Raw genomic sequence first — 24138 nt, 5'->3', positions numbered from 1 at the left:
TGAGCAGACACATGCACATTTGTGGCCTGCTGGAGGTCATTTTGCAGGGCTCTGGCAGTGCTCCTCCTTGCACAAAGGCGGAGGTAGCGGTCCTGCTGCTGGGTTGTTGCCCTCCTACGGCCTCTTCCACGTCTCCTGATGTACTGGCCTGTCTCCTGGTAGCGCCTCCATGCTCTGGACACTACGCTGACAGACACAGCAAACCTTTTTGCCACAGCTCGCATTGATGTACCATCCTGGATGAACTGCACTACCTGAGCCACTTGTGTGGGTTGTAGACTCCGTCTCATGCTACCACTAGAGTGAGAGCACCGCCAGCATTCAAAAGTGACCAAAACATCAGCCAGGAAGCATAGGAACTGAGAAGTTGTCTGTGGTCACCACCTGCAGAATCACTCCTTTTTTGGGGGTGTCTTGCTAATTGCCTATAATTTCCACCTTTTGTCTATTCCATTTGCACAACAGCATGTGAAATGTATTGTCAATCAGTGTTGCTTCCTAAGTGGACAGTTTGATTTCACAGAAGTGTGATTGACTTGGAGTTACATTGTGTTGTTTAAGTGTTCCCTTTATTTTTGAGCAGTGTATATATATATATATACACACACACACACACATAGGTGTGTGCGCCATTCCAAATCATGTCCAATCAATATAATTTACCACAGGTGGACTCCAGTCAAGTTGTAGAAACACCTCAAGGATGATCAATGGAAACAGGATAAATCTGAGCTCAATTTCAAGTCTCATAGCAAAGGGTCTGAATACTTATGTAAACAATATATCTGAAAACCTATTTTTGCTTAGTCATTATGGGGTATTGTGTAGATTGATGAGAAAAAACATTACATTTTAGAATAAGGCTGTAACGTAACAAAATGTCAAAAGTCAAGGGGTCTGAATACTTTTTAAATGCACTGTAAATATAAGGCAGGAATCTTGGTATAGAAACACTGGTCTAAGAGTTTAATTAGCAATGGAATGCATAATCTCTCATTCTCCTCCAAATAACTCCACTTTAAAGGGCAGGGGAAAGAACATGACAACTAAACTGGCAAAGTCTTCAACATAGATCATTAACAGAAAGAGAACATTTATGGACAGTAAAAAAGTAAACTGAGGAATGGGAGGGGAAACCTAAAATATGGATGACATGAAACGTTGTCGAGTTAAATATGCAATATGGTATGATCAGATAGGTAGGACAGCGACAACACAGACCATGACGTCAATCACACACAAGTTCAGTACAAAACCACAAGCAGCAGACTCTCAAACAACTTGTATTCACCCTTCCACAGGTAACATTTTCAAAAATAGACCGGGAAATGTATTTTCTTGTACAGGGTTCCTTTAAAACCACAATTACAAGGTGAGTGGCATTTGCTTGGGGAATTAATATCCTAATAGTACATGAAATTGTTCAGAGCAGGTTTGAAGTTCATTGCCACTTATGTCATAACCATTGAAAAATTGTAATGCCTTACATCTTTACGCATAAGTGAAATGTACATGAAATCATTACTTGATTGTTAAAATAGCATAAATCATTTCAAACGAGACTGGTGGTGCTGAACAGAAAGACCAGGGGCATATTCATTAGGGAAACCAATTAACATTAATAACCAAAACACAAGTTGTTCTGTTTGCAGTTTAATCAAAAACATTTTGCAACAGAATCAGCATAATGAACACGCCCCTGCTCTAGCATAAGAAAATGTCAGGACATAATGGAGATATGCATACAGCACTGCACAGGGGAGTCCTTGGACAACCATTTCTGCTATACCCAAATGTACATATAAAGAAATTCACCAAAACATGCGCATACACAGATGAAGTACATTACGGTCCATTTTATTGTTAAAATTCTGTCACCTTCCATCATGTTAATCTTTTGCACTTTAAAAGATAGCAAATATCTACAACCGTAAATTGCACGAGGATAGCCCATGTAATAAACAAAAAACAATGCAAGCAGAGTAGCACAAAAATATTCCCAAAGTAACACAGCATGCATTTCTCTTCCCGTATATATTTTAGCTTGAAATTGTTCACGTTTGTTTCAACAATTTTAGTATATGTTTATGTAAATAAATATTTTACTTGAGAGAAAACAGAAAATGTCAAAGAAAAGAGCATAAGAGAGGAACAATGAAAGAAAACAGATTATGCAGATGAGTCTGAATCAAGCGAAATGGACAAAGGGGGAAAGCAACCAAATGCAAAGCAAAAAAATAAAAAGGACAGTCGAGTGTTGACACAGTGTGTTGCCCACTGTTTGATCTTGTGGTGAAGGGTTCTTTTGGGTTTATGGTATTATTTTGCCGTCATCATCTGCACAAATTCTGAAAGACAAGATTGGAACCAACATTTGGAGGAGGACGGAGGAGGCATACATTGGCAAATGGTTCTCCATTCTTTACATTCTATAAGATACCACTTGTGTCTTAGCTGACAAGTGAACGACACACGGCACAAGAGGAACCCAAAGAACAGCTGAACCCAAAAATGTGGCCTAATGTGTCTCCAAAATATCAAGCACGGAAGAAATGCAATACCCAACAGGAATTGAGCCTGACCATATTTGAGACAGTGATTTAAAGTTTATTTTATTACAAATATTTGGGAGCCATCTCCACAACCACGAGTTAACGGAATTAGACTGCGAATTGATGTGCAAGTTTTTGAAGGGGCTGTTCATTAGTATCACAAATAATTGTGGTATAATGCCATGTTTAATTTTTCATCAGCGCTGTATTCTGTTATCCTTGCCTCGAGTGGTGGTTGAGAGCAAGGCTGAGGACACTTCGATATCGTGATGTGAAAATCAAATGTATTTCTGCAGCTGCCTGCCATTCATTACGTTCTTCAATGTTTTACCTTTTCATGAGCATGGCCCGACAGTTTGCTCCATCTGTGCACACAGTTCATAATATGGAGCCATTTTCCAAACATTTAATTATTGCAATATAACTTGCAGTGACATTTGTTGCCTTTTAAAACCATTAAACAGGATAACAAATTACACAAAATGGACACTAGGAAATATAAGTAGCAAAGCAACGCCTGTCTAACAGAAGGATTACCAACACTGATATGATCAAAGGGAATGTGGTGGTCAAAAAATAAATGTTCCTTTTTACAGTAACAATTGACTCAGCCACTCCATCTTGCCCAAACAGAAGATTGAGAACAACGTTGTCTAACTGCAGCACTAATACATAAAACAATCTGCTTTATATATTGCTATGACGACAAAACAAGGCAAGCTAGAATGCATGTTGTTGAATGGATTAAATTGGGTGACAGCATTCGTTTTGTACTTTTCTTGGCTTGTGAACGGACAATTAAATTGTCTGACTAATATACAATGTTGTTCAGGTTAACGTAAGTGTAAGACTAGATAGAGAGAAGACTGGAAAACTGACCTTCGTAGTTGACCTGTCCATCTCCATCGATATCAGCCTCCCGGATCATCTCATCCACCTCCTCGTCTGTCAGTTTCTCACCGAGGTTTGTCATAACGTGACGCAGCTCTGCAGCACTGATATAGCCGTTACCGTCCTGCAACAAGAAATTGATTCATTTTTTGGGTTTGAATTTATTGTTAACTAACATGCAGATCTTATTACTGAGCAATTCCTGAATATTAAAAGAAAAATAATTATGAATTTTGAAACTCTGGAGAGGTTTGAGACAGAGCTATTGGGAGTGATGAAACGCATTGGTTAATATTTGCACTACTATGACTTGCCACGTTAAGATTATCGAAAAGTCTTCCATTCCTCAGTTTAGCTGACCTTGTCAAAGACTCTGAAAGCTTCTCTGATTTCCTCCTCACTGTCAGTGTCCTTCATCTTCCTCGCCATCATGGTCAGGAACTCAGGGAAGTCAATGGTTCCATTTCCTGTGGATTACAGAAAAATGCTGTCACAGGAACGTTTTTATTTTTTTTTACAATGTAGTAGGTCTTTCATCCCAATCAGATATTGCATCAGAACATTATCAACACCCTCCATTGTGTGCATAGTCTGCATTTGTGTGTGTTAATCTGAGGGGGAGAGATGGAGAGCATTTGTGCTAGTGTTTGTAAGTCTCTCACCATCAGCATCCACCTCATTTATCATGTCCTGCAGCTCGGCCTCTGTGGGGTTCTGTCCCAGCGAGCGCATCACTGTGCCCAGCTCTTTGGTGGTGATGGTGCCATCTCCATCTTTATCGAACAGCGAGAAGGCTTCTTTGAACTCTGAATGAAAAAAATGTAGAAGGTCACTCTCCACATCCATAATGCTGACTAAAGCATCTAAACTCCTTGGTAAGGTTTGAGCAAATACAGTCATCTTACCAGCAATTTGTTCCTCTGTCAGTTGATCTGCCTGAAAGCAAAAAACTATATCATGAATGACACCTTTTGATTTTGGATTCCCCTTTTTTGCACTTGAAGAAACTATACCTAATTTCTTTCAAATGCCACCCACAATATTCTAACCCAATAGTAATTACCATATATAATCATAGGCTGCATAAAAATTACCCAGGAAAAGGTATAAGTAACGAGCGTTAGCTACCATGTAGAACACATGGCTATCTATCTATACATCCTTCTTCAGTTGCAACATCGCATTATTAGCTAGCTAGCGTGCTAGCAAGTGATGTTCTGTCTAAAAATGATTCCGTCTTGCACCATATTTGCCCCAATGTTTGATCAGGCTGCCGTACAGTGCCCTAGAAAGCAACACATTGGATCAGGGGATATCCCACTGGAACTGAAATTAGCCAGAACAATATATAGTAACGTTGCTTCACCAAGTTCGGAAGACATTGAAGAAGCTAACGTTAGATTACAACACGTTGAGGAACCCAACTGTTAAATAGACACAATGCTAACCGACAAATTACAGATGTTACGTTCATGTCTAGAAGCGATCCAGCTCAAATCAAATCAAATTGTATTTGTCACATACACACGGTTAGCAGATAATGCGAGTGTAGCGAAATGCTTGTGCTTCTAGTGCCGACAATGCAGTAATAACCAACGAGTAATCTAACAATTCCACAACCTTATACACACAAGTGTAAAGGGATAAAGAATATGTACATAAAGATATATGAATTAATGATGGTACAGAACGGCATAGGCAAGATGCAGTAGATGGTATAGAGTACAGTATATACATATGAGATGAGTAATGTAGGGTATGTAAACATATTAAGTGGCATTGTTTAAAGTGGCTAGTGTTACATTTTTACATAATTTCCATCAATTCCCAGCTTTAATAAAATTAACGTAAAAAAAATATTTTAGCTAACCCTAACCAAATTATCCTAACCTGTTACTTTAATTTACCGAACCTCCTGCATAAATGATCCTAGTTTGTTACGAAAAGTCACATTGGACGTTAATTTGAAGAAAGCTAGATACTTTCTAGCCATGACCAGCTCTCAGGTCCAGCTAGCTAGCGTTAACTACCTGGCTAGCCAAAATAGTCAACTACACAAAACGAGTTAACTAGCGACTGTATAGGTAAATTAACTAGCCTGGAATACTATCGAATGTTAATGTGGAACAAAGACGCCAGCCAAGGTGGATAGTTTTGACAAACAGCCATACTAACTTTAGCTAACGTTACAGTAGTTAGTTTCCTCGTCGTAGCGGAACTAGCTGTCTGTGTCGGACACAACTAACATTAACCTTATTAACGACTGGATTGACGCAGATCTAACTAGCTACCACATTGATAATACATGTAATTAACGTTACTGTATCTCTTTAGCCATCATCATAATGTTGTGAGTAACCAACAGTCTGCTGTGCTTAGCTAAATAGCTAATCAATCGCCCAGTTAGAAAACAACCAAGCCAACACATTAGCTAGCCATGTAGTGTAGCTTGCTAGCTAGATTGCTCTAGTACTGTACCTGGCTAAACAAATGACATGCATTTGTTTAGCCAATTATATTCATCCAAAATGTGTATTTAATAAAAAAATATACAGCAAAGGGAACTTACCATTTTGATATGTTGATTTGATCGTACTATCTACTGTACCTAACAACGACTTTGTAAATATGATAATCAAATTTTGTAGTCCTACGCGCCCTTTTCCGCTTCAAATTGTGTATCAATCCGCTTTGGTTTAGATTTTAAACAGGACACTGCACTCCCTAGCAACTATGGTGTCCGCGCACCGAATATATATATAAATATTTTAATTTTTTTTCAAGATCGAGCGGCACAATTTTGATTTATCTGCAACGTGGACTATTCTCAATGTTATCCTTCACGTAAAAGTCGCGTTTTAAAGTATCCAATCGTCGAAAACTTTTGTATTTGAAAACCAACTACATAATTCTCTATTTCCTATTTATTTGGAAATTTAATTTCTCTCATATCTTTGTTTGTATGAACTAGCCCAGGACCTTATATAGAGAGAGAGATCAACGCCGCACATCAGCTGACCCAGTAAACCGGACTAGATTGGTTTTCAGCCAGGGAGGGTTTCCACTAGTTACCACAGCATAAAAATTCATGAAAACAAAAGCTTGCGTTTTGGTCTTAATTTAAGATTAGCAGTGTGGTTAAGGTTTAAAATCACATTACGATAAATTGTATAAATGGGCGGGGTTTATGACTTTGTGGCTGTGGTAACTAGTGATGACCAGAAGTCTTCCCAGGGAGTGTAAAGGCTGTTCCAATCTTAAAGGGATAGTTCGGGATTTTGTCAATGAAGCCCTTTAGAGTCAGATTACATTTTTGCTATAGTAGAAGGGCCCTGTTTAGGGATAGAATACCTGTAAACCCTAAACTGTGCATGTCTAGACTAGAGAACAATGAGAATGCTCTTGAGAACAATTTGAAACTTTGTAAGTTTTGAAGTCCAACTCAACACAGAACAGATTAATTTAGAGCCAATGTGAGCCCAATTAAGACAAAGAGTTTGACGTAGACAAATGACGAGCTAGAAACGCCTTTGCAATTCCTGGAAGGTATTGGTATTTTAGAATCCCCATTAGCTGTTGTGAAAGCAGCAGCTACTCTTCCTGGGGTCCACACAAAACATGACATAATACAAAACAGACAAGAACAGCTCAAGGACAGAACTACATCAAGGTTGATAGCTAGCACTCTCAGGACTACCTGACACAGAAAATCCGACAGGAAGAAAAAGCCTTCATAAATAAGCCTTTTAAGATTCCATTGTTGCTTTCAGCATCAAGGTCTTCTCATCTCTGCTGAAATTTGTGTTCAGCAGATCTGGTGTCAGTGATGAGGCTCCATTTTCATACCACTCAGTCATCAGACTGATTCCTTCTCCCCTAAACACCCCCATCACTCATCCTTACATGACAACTACAACCATTAGGAGATTGGTGTAGTGATTAGATCAGACATCCATTCAAAAGCATAGAATGCTTTTCAGTATTCTAACAGTCTGCACCATTAAAACCCAAGTAAGGGGTAGTTCGCCATGTCTGAGTGCTTGTGATACAAGAGGTTTAGTAGTTTATACACAAACCACACTAGTTTATAGTGTAGGGTTTTGGGACCTTGTGAATAGTGTCAAGCAGCTAAATTTAGAACCATTTCATGAAGAGTGCACAAAGGATAATCTTTTCCCCCCTTTCTAATAGAAACTAGGCCAAAGGCGTGTACATAATTGATTGCACCCCCCCAGTCCCAGCTAATCAACAAGTATGCATTTTTATTATAGATTAACACTTAAATGCATATATTTAGTTCAGTACTCAATCACTAGCTCTTGACCAACTTCTGTGGGTGCAAACAGGAGAAGTCACTGTCTGTCTATAGCAGCGTTGGTTGATAAATGTTTAAGTAGTGTCAAAATAGTCAGGTGAGACAGAGCTCCCTGCATGTACCATGTTTAAATATAGGCCTGTAAGGGACACCAGATACCAATAAGAGATGTTGAAGTGCAGAGGGCTAGCTTTAATGTTTAACCTCAGGCTTAGATTTCCCCACACCATTGGAAGCACATGCTAGCCTAAATAAAACAGACTAGTAAAGGTTGTATTCAGTTGTTTATTTCCCCCCCCATTTTATATCATGCCAATTTAATTTAGTAGGAGGAAAGAGTTTAAGCCCCACCACCTTTGATATGTTTTACACCTTCTGCTGCCAAAGTAATCAGATAATTGTTCATTCTTGAAACACGTGAAAAACATTTTGAAAACAATTACAACATTTCAGTAAGGGGCCAACCATGGCCTGAAAAAACCCAACTTTTTAAAATTTGATTTAAAAGGGCAATAAAATACATTCTTAAAATTATAAATTCAAGCATTGCATTTCATGGTCTGGAATGTATTTTCAGTAACAGCAAGATAGAACAATAGTTGCAGAAGTGTTGACTGGTGCTTGCAATGTGTACACAGGTGTTTGTAGGCCTGACCAACACAGTATTCTAGAATACAGGACTAATTCACAGCAGTTTATGTTCTAAAAGTTCAAGTAAAATATATTGATGAGTGCATGCTAAAATGCTATGGCGATTTGAATGACTCTTATCAGACTTTTCTCTTAAAGTAACAGAATTCCCTAAAAAAAAAATACAAAAAAATAAGTGACAACTAGTTTATCAGTGCCCACACAGATGGTGCTGGGATCTCTCCTCTTTCTAGGCTATGTAGGGGAACTGTAGCAGGACAGCCTGGCCTGGGCCTAGCTCCAACTCAGAGAGTGCAACAGTACTGTCGGGGACCAGGTTGACCTTGTCTGTGCTCATCTGGACCACAGCCCGAGCAGGCAGGTCAGGGTGGGACAGCTGAAGGGTCACTGCGTCGCTGCCCCAGTTGAAGGCAGCGACATAGCGCCCACTCTGGTCCCACTGGCGAAGGTAAGCAAGGGCAGAGGTGGAATTGAAGAGGGGAATGTAGTCCCCATGCTGCAGGGAACGCTCTTTTCCACGCAGTTCACTCAGAGTCTTGAAGAAGGAACGGCAGGAGAGCCTCTGTTCTTTCTCCTCCTGAGGGTGGCAGGAATGAAATCTTATTTGAATTTCTTTGCCTTTCTAACAGTTTAATTACTATGGTCATTAGCATCCTATTTACCTTAGCAGTTCCATTTGTCTCCTCATCTTCGAGTGGATCCCACAGCATCGTAGGGGACTTTGTATCCTGTTATAGAAAGACAATCAAAACATTAGGTACCCATACAAATATAGACAAGCTTTTATTTAAAAAAAAAGTGGGAACCTCTCCAAGGCTAAAGCTGTCATTTGTTTTGTGAAACATTAGTTATGGAAAACCCCTGCTCACCGCATCAGCCAGGGCAATCTCATCCCCATAGTTGAACACTGGGGTTCCGGGCAGTGTGAGCAGGAGCATCTGGTTGAAGTTCACCATGTCTGGGCCCACCAGTGTGGCCAGGTGACCCTCCGTCCTGTCCCCAATGTTCCAGGCCAGCTGGGTCTGGTTGTGAGAAGAGAGCAGCTGCTGGACAGTCTGCGCACGATCCGTAGCGGTCATGCTCTTAGACCTGAGGGCCCCGGATAGGAGTAGGTCCACCCCAGTGGAGTTAAGCAGTTCAGAGACTCCAACAGCAGAGGTCTTCTCAGTCACTCCAATCAGAATCCTGAGCAAAAAGACAACATTAGGAAAGGAATTAATGTTATATATACACACACGTCTAATGTACCCATTGTAATAGAAGCAAGATACAGTATCAGCTCTCTAAGTTGCAGTCAGTGCAGCTTACACCACAAGTTAGCCAATAGCCATTTTGTAGAGGATGAAAATGTGATGAAACAATACCATCATTAAACCACTAGGTGGCTTCAAAGCATAACAATTTACTGAGATGACCAGTTGAGTTCTAAGGGAGTGATGTGCACACCTTCTCTTTCCCTCAGTCCCATTCTGGACAATGGCTCGAATGTCAGCCCAAAGAGACGGAACTACGCTGGCCACACGCTCTACACCAGACAGCTGGATCCCATCCACACCTTGGTTCAGCCAGAACACCAGGGCAGACTAGGGAGGAAAGACCGTTCACACATTAGATTGATGAACTCAAATACATTCAATTGGGACTGACGGAGTAGATTTAATGAGTTCACTGAGAAGAGACGCTACAAATTATTACCTTGAGTCTCTCAGCAACGTTTGTGACACTAACGTTAGTGAACCATGGTCCACTTCCCAGATAGTAGGGAGTCAGATCCAGGATCACATTGATGCCTGTCAGAGAGGGGAGAGAGTTAATCCATCAACCACAGACCCATGCCAAACCAATGAGTAGTTTCAAGAGACTACAATTGAAAGGACATCAAATGAAGAGACAAAATAAAAAATGGGCTACACTCACTCTTCTTGTGTGCAGCTGTAATGAGGCCTTTGAACTGTTCCAGATTGCCAGCGTCAGAGGAGATCTCCTCAAAGTTCAGGCTCACAAGGTTGTCTAAGGGGGCAACATGGATGGGCCCAATGACCAGACCTTTAACCCTCAGCTGGCTCAGACGGTCAATCTTGTCCTCCACACCTGTTACATAGTAGAAAACTGCTTACTGAAAGTGGCCATACATCTGTTTCTTTATTGAAGGTACAACATCTGGATAAAAAAAAAAAAAAACGTTTATCCTCAAAATCCTTTGTTAAACAATCTGTTCATTCTCAGTGTGTAACCACCCACTGGCGTTGTAGCTGCACTCCCACAAACAAAAACAAGCTGTTTCAGACAGCCATCATGTAGTCCAGTTCTTGGAATATGACTAAAGGTGTCCGCATGCTTCCCAGCCGAAACAGTTAGGAAGAGTTTGTGTATATATTATGACAATTTGGACATCATTAAGGGTTTTTTCAGCTGTTCGGGCACACATTTTTTCCCCTCGAGGCCAGCCTAAGTTTGGTAGCCCAAGTCTACACCCATGATTGGGCAACTGTAGGGATTCTTCAATAAAGTCTATAGTCATTCAATGAGAGAACGCGTTTTCATGCATTTTCTCCATTGAGAAATACTGCACCAATCTTGGTTTTATGTAAAATTGCACAACTAAGCTCACCTCTGCAAAAATGTCAAAATTAATGACAGATTTCTTGAGATATCTTAGATTAATTCTGACTATGTTGAGGAACTGTATACTGGCTACGGCGTCTCAAATATAACAAATGGTACGAATGGCACTTCTCGTTTTTAAAGCGAACGCCTTTTACGGTAGTAGGCGAGCACACTCGTTAGATTTCAGCCCGCCGAACTGAAGCATGCAGACACCTTAATACCTCCCAAACAAGAAACATGCCAAGCCAGTCAGCTTAGGGTGTGTAGGAGGGAGGATTCTGCTGGTTCAGTAGGATGCTTAAAGAGCCCCCTCCAATCCCCTGGAGCGGAGTCAAAGGAAGTAGTAAACGTGTTCACGTACAATAAATGTGACCTCAATTCTGAGAATACTTTGGGCACACACTTGGAAGCTAAAGCAGACTATTTTAAAATCTCATGTACTGTTGCTCGAAGAAATAAACACTGGTCTGACCCTTCAACACACTACCACCCGAAACCCAATTTCAAGCCGTTTACAGATGCAGCCCAATTCTGATCTTTCGCCAATAATTGGGAAAAATGGTAGACTTGGGCTGCCTTTGGAAACCCAGCCTTAGGCTACAAGTTAAAATTGGGTGGGGTAACTATGTGGTTCAATGTAGTCAAACTACATTATATGAACTGTCTGTGACCTACTAGTGAGTTTCACATGGTGAAACATATTCTGGGTTTCATCACTAATCTTAGTCATCAACACCCCTTTCAGGGGCTCTTACCCTTTAGATTCTTGGACTCGCTGAAAGCTTGCACATTTCCAATTTGGTACAGAGGTCCATAATTCCACCAGTTCATGGCAGGAATGTCTTTGCAGCGAGGTGCTTGAACAATGATGGCCACAGCTCCAGCCAGCATCCCCAGCCAGCCCAGCCAGAACAGAATCAGAAGGGCCCATCTTGTCCGGACCCACCTTTAGGTGATGAAGGGACAAAGATTATTTGGTAATGCAATATTACACCCTAAATGTTTACATTGCGAACCACCATTAACTATTTTTTAATAAGCTAGTCTACTGCATACATCTTAATAGTTCTTACCCTGGTGTTCCAGCGACCCTGAGGAGTTCCTCTTTGGATAAACCGGTAAATTTAGTCTCCGTCTCCTCGGGGATTTTCACTTTAACGCTGCCGTTCTTCTCCGTGCAGGTGGGAGAACCAGCATCCCCGTTCGCTGCCCCGCCCGTCATCGGCTGCTTCTCCTGGTCTATATCATTGAGCTCCACATCCTTCATGTCAACCTCTGTGTCCTTACTCATTGTGACGTTGGTTGAATTTAGATTATCTTTATAAAAAAGAAAGATGAGCGTTGCTGAGTAAGTAGTGTCTGTGGCCACGCTCGATACTGCCAACGACTTTAAAGGTAAATTGAGACTGACTGCTCTACAAATCACCTTTCATCCTAAATAACTTCTCAACATTATTTGTATATCAGTCAGTCATAATTTACCCATGATACATCACGTGTTTGACGCTCTCGAACACAGCTGTCACGCACATGCGCAAACGATGGTCTAATACAATTGCAATTTGACGAAGCATTGCATCACCCTTCAATTTTAAACAAGGACCAAGCGGCCAGAAATATGTACATTTCTATGTTATATATTTGACAGAAATAGTTTAATATATCTGGACTCTGAGCCAGGGCGTCGAAAGGGGTTACATTCACATCGCTTGGATTGAGCATATGAGGGCTAAATGTTAAAGCAATTGCCACCTATCCAACAATTTCATTAGATAACGAATCTAAGTAACGTCTTCATTCAATGGTTCGTTGGTTTGATCTTTACAGTAGACAACATTATTGTATACATTGTAGCCTATGGCAGGCTTGTAGACCTAATCTCGTGTGCGTTAACAGGATTGGTCCAGTTTTATTCTAGTGAAGGCACCAGACTAAGGGTTAAAGCGCACCACAAACTGAAAACAGAAAAGGTAATATACCATAAATTATTTTCTAAATTGTCACTAGATTAGTTAAATATAACGACACTTTCAGTGATTTTAGTGGGGTACAAACAGTTGAAATAGGGACTGAAGTTCAGTCACTGAACAAACCAATGATTACATACAGTATCTGTGTAGGTTATGGCTAATGAAAACACCCGCAATTTGAGATATTCACCTGCATGAACGTAATAAGCAATCCGTTCTTACCTGGTGAAGATAACTGGTCGTGTAAATAGTTTTCAATTCGCCTTCAGGTTAACCATATTGCCGAGAAAAATGGTTTATTCACGGCCGCAGTAACGCGCTCTTTATATAGCACTGTAGGCGTCAGTAGCCTCCCAACCGCCCAATTTTAAGGAAGGGCCAACATCGCAACTTGCAGATTGATCAATTATGATGCGTTTGATCAAGTTAACACAAATTCGATAACTTTGCTAGTGTACTCTATTGAGAGTTAAAGTCGACTTGCATTTCATGGTTTGGGAATTCAAATGTTTGTGTTTGATAAAGAAAGTCCACCTTAAGCGGTCCGCCATCTGCCAGACATGCATCCCTCTCATGTTTTCATGAGTTGGCAAGAAATGTCACAAACAACTAACGGGAAATAGATATATCTGTGCTTTAGTCTAGAAAAACAGAGGATAGGACTTACAAATAGGGGAAAATATTATAGGCAGTGTGATTATAGTTTCTAGAAAAGATAAGATTGTGTTCCAAAGTAGATATTGCCAATTGGATATATTATACCAAAAGTCTAAAATATCTGATTAAATAGCCCACAACCTTTGACCTAGAAAATGTATTTCCTAAATTGCTGCAAAAATATCCTGTGTTCATAACCCCTCTTTGTTTTTTTGGACTCCAGACTCCTTGGACTTGTTTGTGTTATTCTCAAGATAATTCAGGGAATATTTCTTCGTATTGATTTGCATCCACCAATCAATGCAATGACTAGAATAACTTAAAAACAATCTTGATTACAACATCTATTTTTAAGACAAAGAAGAGATGAAGAAAACACCACCTGAATTAATTATAGGCCAATGTATGGAAATTATATTGTTAATGATCAAGTTTCTGCATATCGTTCTATGTTGACACAGTTCTGTCCAATCTACAAGACACATTCTCATCTTGTAATCCCCTCACAGACTCTGCAGTGATAAGAGTAATGTCTTGTTACATCCCAAGATTACAGACTTCACTATTCAGCAGAATATATCCTCTGATAATGCAGTGAAACTGTTGTAGGCAGAGGTTGTATGGAGCATTTGATCAATTTCCATTTGCAGTATGGTAGAGTATAGCCATGGGGCATTCTTGATTAAAATCAAAACAACCTCAGACATGATGATCACTAACAGATCGGTCTTAGATCATAACAATAACGAGGCTATATACAGGCTATATACAAGGAGCACCGGTACCAAGTCAGTGTACTGAGGTATGAGGTAGTTGCGGTGATTGATTGAGGTCATATGTACATGGAGGTTTGGTTAGGTTATTGATCGAAGTACTATGTACATGTAGGTAGGGGGTGAAAAGCAGATGGTCCGGGTAGCCATTTAATGACATGTTCAGCAGTCTTATGGCTTTGGGGTAGAAGCTGTTCAGGAGCCTTTTTGTCCCTTTGGATCAATGCCAACTGTGTTATAAACCCCTGTATATTCCTGACCCCATAACAGCACTAATGTTGTATACTAGTTGGAGGTTACAGTTATGGGCTGATCAAGGACTATCATTAAGTATGTAAACACCTTTCAAAAAGTGCTTTGTGACTGATTTTGCATAAAATACAGTTACTAGTGGTGGAACGGTACCAGGGTGGAATGTGTTGAGGAGTTGAAAAGGGGCCACATACAGTATATATAGTGTTTTTATTTTATTTAACAAGGCAAGTCAGTTAGGAACAAATTCTTATTTTACAATGACGGCCTACCCCTTTCAAACCCTCCCCTAACCTGGACGACGCTGGGCAAATTGTGCACCGCCCTCTGGGACTCCCAATCACGGCCGGTTGTGATACAGCCCGGGATCGAACCAGGATCTGTAGCGACGCCTCTAGCACTGAGATGTCGTGCTTTAGACCGCTGCGCCACACAGGAGCCAGGTCACCATACTTGCTTTAATGCACCTAAAATGTCCGCCAGGCCACAGTCTTTAGATTATAGGCCTAGTTCAAATAAAATCTAATTGTATTTGTCACATGCGCCGAATACAACAGATGTAGACCTTACAGTGAAATGCTTACTTACAAGCCCTTAATCCACAATGCAGTTTTAAGAAAAATATGTGTTAAGTAAAAAATAGATAAGTAAAAAAATAAGAAATAAAAGAAACAAATAATTAAGGAGCAGCAGTAAAATAACAATACATACATACAATACACATACAATACAGGAAAACACTAAACAAAATACAGTCCCTCTATAAGCCCATGTTCCTCCCTCTGGAGGGCAGAGGCTGAGGGGTGTCTGGTATCATGTAAACACAGCAGAGCTGAGCACATTTTGTCCTTAGGCCCTCCCTGAAAAACACATGCTGTAGAATGGAAGATCAACATGTTTTCCTGAAAAGGTCTTAGAGAGGGGTGGGCCTGGCCTACAATCTTCTACTCAAGAGTTGCAATTAATGAACACAGTAGAGAACAATGGAAGTATGATCGATGTTCTGATCCTATGATCAAAGTCCTTCAAAGGACTATGATGATTGGTCAGATCAGTAATTGCATTTAATGGAAGTACACTGTGATCAAATCAAGAGCAGTGTTAAAGGCTTTGGATTAAGTAAGATCGTTCTCTGTTAAGCTAAAATCTTTTTTTCAGTCAGCTTAACCTGCACTTATCCAGCTTGACAGGACTGTGAAAGGTTACAGAATGCACAAATTCACAAACAACAGCAAAACCCCACTGAATCAAACATTTCATAAAACGTTTACTTATCTGATTCAAGCAGATTGCTCAACCTGGTGAATTATTGGTTTGATATTACAGTCAGACACACATTTATCTGGCTTTAAGCCAGACGATTCTCATCTGCCCATTTCATAACTATTGACCTCCTGTTATTTGTTCCTTTCATCATCGTGCTGCACAGAGGATATTACATTTCTGAGACATCCACCTCCAGGTCTCAGGTTCAGGCTACATTGTGTAAACCAGAACATTTGTATGTCAAGTCAAGGTGTATTTATACAATTTTATTTGAAGAAAACATTATTGGGATTAAAATGAATAGCTTAAAACAGTAGTTAAACAGTAACTCCGTTTAGCAAATCAGCAACAAAAAAAACTGCTGTTAAATGTTCTGTTATCACTTAGGAACACCTCTTCTTTACACTACTTTAATCACAAACCACCAGAGTAAGAGGACCACTACTGACATTTATATATTTTTTTATTTATTTAACTAGGCAAGTCGGTTAAGAACAAATTCTTATTTACAATGACGGCCTACCAAAAGGCCTCCTACGGGGATTAAAAATAAAAATATAGGACAAAACACACATCACGACAAGAGAGACACCAAAACACTACATAAAGAGAGACCTAAGACAACAACATAGCATCACAGCATGGTATAAACACAATATGACAACAACATGGTAGCAACACAACATGGCAGCAGCACAACATGGTAGCAGCACAAAACATGGTACAAACATTATTGGGCACAGACAACAGGACAAAGGGCAAGAAGATAGAGACAACAATACATCACGTGAAGCAGCCACAACTGTCAGTAAGAGTGGAGATAAAATTAAGCGTCTGTGCACACACAGACACACACACAGTTTTCAGTCTCAGAGGAGAACAATACAAGATACAATACAAGATACCAAGATACCGATTGGCTTTGCATTTCTGTGCATGGAATTCTAAACTGGATTAGGGTTAGAGGGAAACTATGCTGATTACTGAGAAGATTAGATTTGTTTATGTACATGTTGGAGAGCTGGGTGTAGGAATAATAAAACCCAGTGGTGTAAAGTACTTTAGTAAAAATACTTTAAAGTACTACTTAGGTAGTTTTTGGGGATAACTACTTTACTATTTATATTTTTGACAACTTTTTACTTTTACTTCATTACATTCCAAAATAAAGTAATTTTTCTTTAAAACATTTTCCATGACACCCAAAAGTACTCCTTATATGTTGAATGCTTAGCAGGACAGGAAAATGGTCCAATTCACACACTTATCAAGGGGACATCCCCGGTCATCCCTACGGCCTCTGATCTGGTGGACTCACTAAACTAAAATGTTAAGTTTGTAAATTATGTCTGAGTGTTGGTGTGCCCCTGGCAACAACAAAAAACAAGAACATTGTGTGGTGGTTTGCTTAATATAAGGAATTTTAAAGGATTTATACTTTTACTTTTAATAGTTATAATTAAAATAAAATACTTTTTGACTTTTATTCAAGTAGTATTTTATTGAGTGACTTTACCTTCTAATTGAGTCATTTTCTATTAAGGTATGTTTACTTTTACTCAAGTATGACAATAGGGTACTTTTTCCACCACTGTCATAATCTCAATCATGTGATTGAAATCAAGTGATTCAAATAAGGTTGCCTGTGCCATCATCAGTGTAATGGAGTAGTGCACAGACCTACTGATTTGTGTGGATGGGTATACAGGCCTATTCAGGGCTCTGGTTATATGGTTACAGGTTACACAGCGCCCTTATGTGGCCATTTACTTTGTCTCATATATTCAATTGAGGTTTACAATTTAAAAAAATTTGTTAATGGGTACATTTTTGCAAAAAAGTTGGAGCTCGCATTCAAGTGTCCATTGTAAAAGTTAAACAAGCTTGGAACGGAGTGCATTGTCCAGGTGCTAGGGTGTCATAAGGGCGACAATCACCCAGGTATGAACGCATTCATGATTGAAATGTCTGATCTTTCAACTGCATATGGGACATTCTAAACTTGACAACACTTATGAACCACCTTGATAGCATTATTTTTTTTTATCCCGTTATAACTTTGAACAATATAAAATATTGGAAACATTTCCACATTCATACAGTTGAAGTCGGAAGTTTACATACACTTAGGTTGGAGTCATTAAAAAAAAAAATTCAACCACTCCACAAATTTCTTGTTAACAAACTATAGTTTTGGCAAGTCGGTTAGGACATCTACTTTGTGAATGACACAAGTAATTTTTCCAACAATTGTTTACAGACAGATTATTTCACATATAATTCACTGTATCACAATTCCAGTGGGTCAGAAGTTGACTGTGCCTTTAAACAGCTTGGGAAATTCCAGAAAATTATGTCATGGCTTTAGAAGCTCCTGATAGGCTAATTGACATAATTTGAGTCAATTGGAGGTGTACCTGTGGATGTATTTCAAAGCCTACCTTCAAACTCAATGCCTCTTTGATTGACATCATGGGAAAATCAAAAGAAATCAGCCAAGACCTCAGAAAAAAAATTGTAGACCTCCACAGGTCTGGTTCATCCTTGGGAGCAATTTCCAAACGCCTGAAGGTACCACGTTCATCTGTACAAACAATAGTACCCAAGTATAAACACCATGAGACCACGCAGCCGTCATACCGCTCAGGAAGGAGGCGCGTACTGTCTTCTAGAGATGAACACACTTTGGTGCGAAAAGTGCAAATCAATCCCAGAACAACAGCAAAGGACCTTGTGAAGATGCTGGAGGAAACAGGTACAAAAGTATATATATCCACAGTAAAACGAGTCCTATATCGACATAACCTGAAAGGCCGCTCAGCAAGGAAGAAGCCACTGCTCCAAAACCGCCATAAAAAAGCAAGACTACGTTTTGCAACTGCACATGGGGATAAAGATCATACTTTCGGGAGAAATGTCCTCTGGTCTGATGAAACAAAAATACAACTGTTTGGCCATAATGACCATCATTATGTTGGAGGAAAAATGGGGAGGCTTGCAAGCCGAAGAACACCATCCCAACCGTGAAGAACGGGGGTGGCAGCATGAGGAAGGAAAATTATGTGGATATATTGAAGCAACATCTCAAGACATCAGTCAGGAAGTTAAAGCTTGGTCGCAAATGGGTCTTCCAAATGGACAATGACCCCAAGCAAACTTTCAAAGTTGTGGCAAAATGGCTTAAGGACAACAACGTGAAGGTATTGGAGTGGCTAGCACAAAGCTCTGGCCTCAATCCTATAGAACATTTGTGGGCAGAACTGAAAAAGTGTGTGCGAGCAAGGAGGCCTACAAACCTGACTCAGTTACACCAGCTCTGTTAGGAGGAATGGGCCAAAATTCACCCAACTTATTGTGGGAAGCTTGTGGAAGGCTACCTGAAACGTTTGATCCAAGTTAAACAATTTAAAGGCAATGCTACCAAATACTAATTGAGTGTATGTAAGCTTCTGACCCACTGGGAATGTGATGAAAGAAATAAAAGCTGAAATAAATCATTCTCTCTACTATTATTCTGACATTTCACATTCTTAAAATAAAGTGGTGATCCTAACTGACCTAAAACAGGGAATTGTTACTGGGATTAAATGTCAGGAATTATCAAAAACTGAGTTTAAATGTATTTGGCGAGGTGTATGTAAACTTCCGACTGCAACTATAGCCTGATAGGCTATTGTCTGCTGCCACACTACTTTCACTCTCAAATGGACACAAGGCTACTAGTGGACAGCTGCTGGGTATTGAGACTACTGAATATGTTTTTATCACCCTCTCAACAATGGGTTAAACTTTTGGGTGCTACATCCAATAGTTTAGTAAGATTTTATCAGATTTTCAATAACTTTTCTCCCAGACAGTATTATGTTGTATTTTCCTGCTTTTTTCTCAGAGTTTATAACACAACCCAAAACATGGGGACTAACCATAGGAGCAAATAATGAGAATATCAATTAAATCAGTAGAGATCATCATGTGACTTTTTAATTCAGGGAATACATTATTTTGATGTCTTAGTTGACTTCACCTAAATGCACCATTGACAGTGCAATAGATTAGGCTACCATTTCCATATGTAACCGATGTGAAATGGCTAGCTAGGTAGCGGTGGTGCGCGCTAGCAGCCTTTCAGTCGGTGACGTCACTTGCTCTGAAACCTTGAAGTAGTGGTTCCCCTTGCTCTGCAAGGGCCGCGGCCTTTGTGGAGCGATGGGTAACGATGCTTCGTGGGTGACTGTTGTTGATGTGTGCAGAGGGTCCCGGGTCGGGGCGAGGGGACGGACTAAAGTTAAACTGTTACATTGATGCTGTTGACCCGGATCACTGGTTGCTGCGGAAAAGGAGGAGGTCGAATGGGGGGTGAATGTAACCGATGTGAAATGGCTAGCTAGGTAGCGGTGGTGCGCGCTAGCAGTCTTTCAGTCGGTGACGTCACTTGCTCTGAAACCTTGAAGTAGTGGTTCCCCTTGCTCTGTAAGGGCCGCGGCCTTTGTGGAGCGATGGGTAACGACGCTTCGTGGGTAACTGTTGTTGATGTGTGCAGAGGGTCCCTGGTTCGCGCGAGGGGACGCCATAAAGTTATACTGTTACACATACAGATGACAATGCCTGTTTGAATTTAAATGTGTTGAGAAAAATGTGTTCTACATTCATAGATCTTCCTGTTGTCACATGGCCCAGTGGCACCATAAGATAATCAATCATCTAATGTCCTAAAATAATATAACTGTTCATTTGTGCACATGAATGAAAGAATGGAATTTCTAAAGCATTTCATTCAGCATTTCATGTCTCCTGGGTGGCGCAGTGGTCTAGGGCACTGCATCGCAGTGCTAGCTGCGCCACCAGAGTCTCTGGGTTCGCGCCCAGGCTGGGCTGGGTTCGCGCCCAGGCTCTGTCGCAGCCGGCCGCAACCGGGAGATCCGTGGGGCGACGCACAATTGGCATAGCGTTGTCCGGGTTAGGGAGGGTTTGGCCGGTAGGGATATCCTTGTCTCAGTATGTAAAAATGTAATAAAATGTATGCACTCTACTGTAAGTCGCTCTGGATAAGAGTGTCTGCTCTTGGCCGGTAGGGATATCCTTGTCTCAGTATGTAAAAATGTAATAAAATGTGTGCACTCTACTGTAAGTCGCTCTGGATAAGAGCGTCTGCTAAATGACTAAAATGTAAATGTAAAATGTAAATTTAAGTTGAATTAGGCTCCCTATCCAGGCCAGGAGACAGTGAGGTCCGTGTGTGACAGACTATGTAGCTTTAGGTTGTGGAACATGCATACAATTATTTAAATTGCATACTGTAGAATAAACGATATAGTTTTACTGAATGCATCTGTAAAATGTGTATCTCATTCAGGGCCACTTTACAGGCCAGTGCATTCTTTATGGGACTGTTGAGTACAACACATTTGGCCTGGTCCTGGAGAGCCCCAGCCATCTCTCCCTCCGCTACTTTGTGTAAGCCATCTCTGTATCTGTGGCAATCTACTGGTTCTACACCAGCTGTGTGGAAGAGAAGGTCAAGAGGTGAGAGGTTCAACTGTATGACCCAGCAATTGTGTCAGTAATATCAATTTCCATGCCCAAATAGTGTGGCATCAACAGAAATGATTTGTTTGTTGTTGATTTGATTTTGACCCTATTTCTTTACCTAGCTCCTATCCTGCATCCCCAGGGAAAGACTGTGGCTGAATGTCACTCTGGGCATGTGTGTGAAGATATTGTTCTTACTGGCGGTGTCAGGGACCGCCTCTTTCTGTCTGCCCTTCAAAACGTGCCCTCCATAACCAGGTGAGATGGCTGCCTCACCTCTGTGCTCAGTGCCCTCTTGTCTCTCATACTGTATATGAAATGTGAAATATTTTCTGCTGTTCTTTTATATCTGGAGGACTTCTTTAATTTCAGTCGTGATGAAGCAGACCATAAAACCTGAGTCAGTCCCTTCGATGGGAATCAGTTCTACACAGGCGTGTATAATGCAGAGAGGTCTGCCCTGACACTATCCATATCATGATGACACATCAAAACGCTGTTGCCTTATTAGACCACAGATACTTTTTTATAGCCCTTGTATTGACATTTTTATTTAAAGCCATATTGTATTCTTCATCTGTCCTCTATTTCTTTGTCTTTCCCAGAAGTCTGTGTGGGTGAACTTCTTCTTCTGGGTGCTGATCGTGGCGGTGGTGTTTGTCCAGAAACATCAGGGGTCAGGGTCAGAATGGAGCACGTCTGAAACAGAACTCTTCTTCCACCGACCTGTCTGACCCCACTGACCTAACCTATAGCCCGATGGGTGCCATTATGTGTCTTTGGATCCAGTTCCCTGCATGCAAGAACCTATTATTGGCCCAAGATCAAATAACAGGGGCTTGTAAAACAGGATGTTTCGGTCATCAATGGGGCAACCTAACTACAATACGTTTTCACTATGGAATAGTGGGAAGTACAATTAACTTTGGAAGTAACCTCTTCCATTTTTGTATACTTAAATCAATTAGTTACACAATTCAGTCCCTTCCTGATATATAGGATGATCTGTTCAAATTATACTGTACTGATATGTACGTCTGTGAAAGACGAAACATTTCCTGTGAAATGAACTATATTCTGGTAATCCGACCAATTGAGCATATGCGGTGGTACTTAATGAATATGATGTCAGTTCGGTTGTCATCTGATACATTCTCATCAATGATAGAATGACAAACTCTACAGTGGAAAGTCTACACATCAGTTATCGGATTCACATGGAATTGTTGTTCAATTTAAATGTTTGAATATGAAATTATTCGTGATGGGATGAAATGTGATTTTAGCTTCTAAAATGTGAGAATTGGGTTTTCATGAGTAAATTAGGCCCAACTCAGTGGCCCACGTGAAGAGACATAAGTTGTAAATTATGAAACACACCCCTTTTCTCCCTCCACTATATAAGCCCTTGACGAAAATGTAACCTCCTGTTCCGAGGATGTGAGGACGACGGTCCATACGTTAAAAGGACTAACCTGTCAACTACAGAACTAAGCCAACCTCAGCATGAGCTTTGGTTGCGAATGGTATGAACTTTGAACTCTTATTCACTACAGAAGTGATACGTCCTAGCCGTTGAGTTAGCAACAGCAGCTGCAAATGTAAATTAGGATAGGACAGACAGAGTATCCAGTCTACCACACAACGACGTTCCTACAACGTATCCAATTTACCAGCAGAGACATTCTTCAAAGGACTCGGTTGGGCAACACGGCCTTCCATCTACCACCAACCTACCGAAGCGCAGCTCAGAGTAAATATTTATTGCATTTTCCTTTTCCAAATGGGCGGTAATTTAGAATGCATAAGATACTGTATTTACGAAAGCACAGCTTCGCCCTTTGTTCCTCAGTCTTCCCGCTCTTTCACTCAAACCCAGACCCTTTTCTTTTGTGTAACCAGCTGTTATATCTGTTCCGCCCGCTAGGGACGTTTTCCTTTATGACATAATTTGTAATCAAGGTATGATTCATTCTGTGTATATGTAATTCTGTGTGATTAGTTAGGTATGTAGTAAATAAATAATTAAACCCAATTTTGTATTGCTGATTCAACTTGTTAGCCAGGGTTCGTGAAGATAACCAAGAATTTACAACTTTCAGATGAGACTGAAATAAGGTGACGATTAATATTGACTCCTATTGATGTAAAATATTACTAGGTCTTTAAGAGTTTATTCGGAAGATAACAGCTCTATAAATATTATTTCGTGGTGCCCCGACTCTCTAGTTAATTACATTTACATGATTAGCTCAATCGGGTAATATTTATTACGGAGAAAGGATTTTATAGAATAGCATGTCATATCACTTAATCCGGCATAGCCAAAGACACGACATAGCTTACCATGGAGCTTATCGCTCACCTACAGTGCTATCAACAACATTTTCACCACTCAGGCACTTTCTGAACCACAAAATGACATATATTGTTTTACATCTATGTCTCCATAATGGAAGCCAACAAGTAATTTGTGGATAACACATTGTATGCGGAGTCAATCACCACCTTCCGGAGACACCTGAAACCCCACCTCTTTAAGGAATACCTAGGATAGGATAAAGTAATCCTTCTAGCCCCCCCCCCCTTAAAAGAGTTAGATGCACTATTGTAAAGTGGTTGTTCCACTGGATATCATAAGGTGAATGCACCAATTTGTAAGTCGCTCTGGATAA

At 40.4% G+C, this 24138-nt stretch overlaps 2 protein-coding genes and 1 long non-coding RNA gene across 5 annotated transcripts; 1 reads left to right on the top strand and 2 right to left on the bottom strand.

Annotated features, from left to right (window-relative positions):
* Positions 1-1841: 1841 nt before the first annotated feature.
* LOC139552552 (calmodulin-1) lies at positions 1842-6472 on the bottom strand. 3 transcript variants are annotated; one of them, XM_071364381.1, is made up of 6 exons: positions 6013-6472; positions 4349-4379; positions 4106-4249; positions 3804-3910; positions 3432-3567; positions 1842-2348 (listed from the first exon to the last, which is right to left on the bottom strand). In XM_071364381.1, exons 1-6 carry the CDS (start codon positions 6013-6015, stop codon positions 2320-2322), a joined length of 450 nt encoding a protein of 149 aa, XP_071220482.1. In that variant the 5' UTR covers positions 6016-6472; the 3' UTR covers positions 1842-2319. The 3 variants fall into 3 exon arrangements, with proteins under 3 accessions (XP_071220482.1, XP_071220484.1, XP_071220483.1); XM_071364383.1 differs by having other exon boundaries at positions 6423-6472; XM_071364382.1 differs by lacking the exon at positions 6013-6472 and adding an exon at positions 5619-5884.
* A 1557-nt stretch (positions 6473-8029) lies between these two features.
* Positions 8030-13362, bottom strand: LOC139552550 (amino acid transporter heavy chain SLC3A2-like). Its single transcript, XM_071364376.1, has 9 exons — positions 13209-13362; positions 12090-12333; positions 11772-11962; positions 10327-10500; positions 10105-10199; positions 9856-9992; positions 9279-9594; positions 9072-9137; positions 8030-8986 (listed from the first exon to the last, which is right to left on the bottom strand). Exons 2-9 carry the CDS (start codon positions 12305-12307, stop codon positions 8639-8641), a joined length of 1545 nt encoding a protein of 514 aa, XP_071220477.1. The 5' UTR covers positions 12308-12333; positions 13209-13362; the 3' UTR covers positions 8030-8638.
* A 4884-nt stretch (positions 13363-18246) lies between these two features.
* On the top strand, positions 18247-23498 carry LOC139552553 (uncharacterized). Its single transcript, XR_011670447.1, has 4 exons — positions 18247-21457; positions 21586-21721; positions 21836-21916; positions 22069-23498. It is a non-coding gene; the product is annotated as an uncharacterized lncRNA (long non-coding RNA).
* The last annotated feature ends 640 nt before the right edge of the window (positions 23499-24138 follow it).

Source organism: Salvelinus alpinus, chromosome 24 (assembly GCF_045679555.1).
Source record: "Salvelinus alpinus chromosome 24, SLU_Salpinus.1, whole genome shotgun sequence".
Classification (NCBI taxonomy): Eukaryota; Metazoa; Chordata; class Actinopteri; order Salmoniformes; family Salmonidae; genus Salvelinus; species Salvelinus alpinus.
The sequence above is the reverse complement of the archived record's forward strand: the minus strand, read 5'-3'. Positions and strand labels throughout refer to the sequence as shown.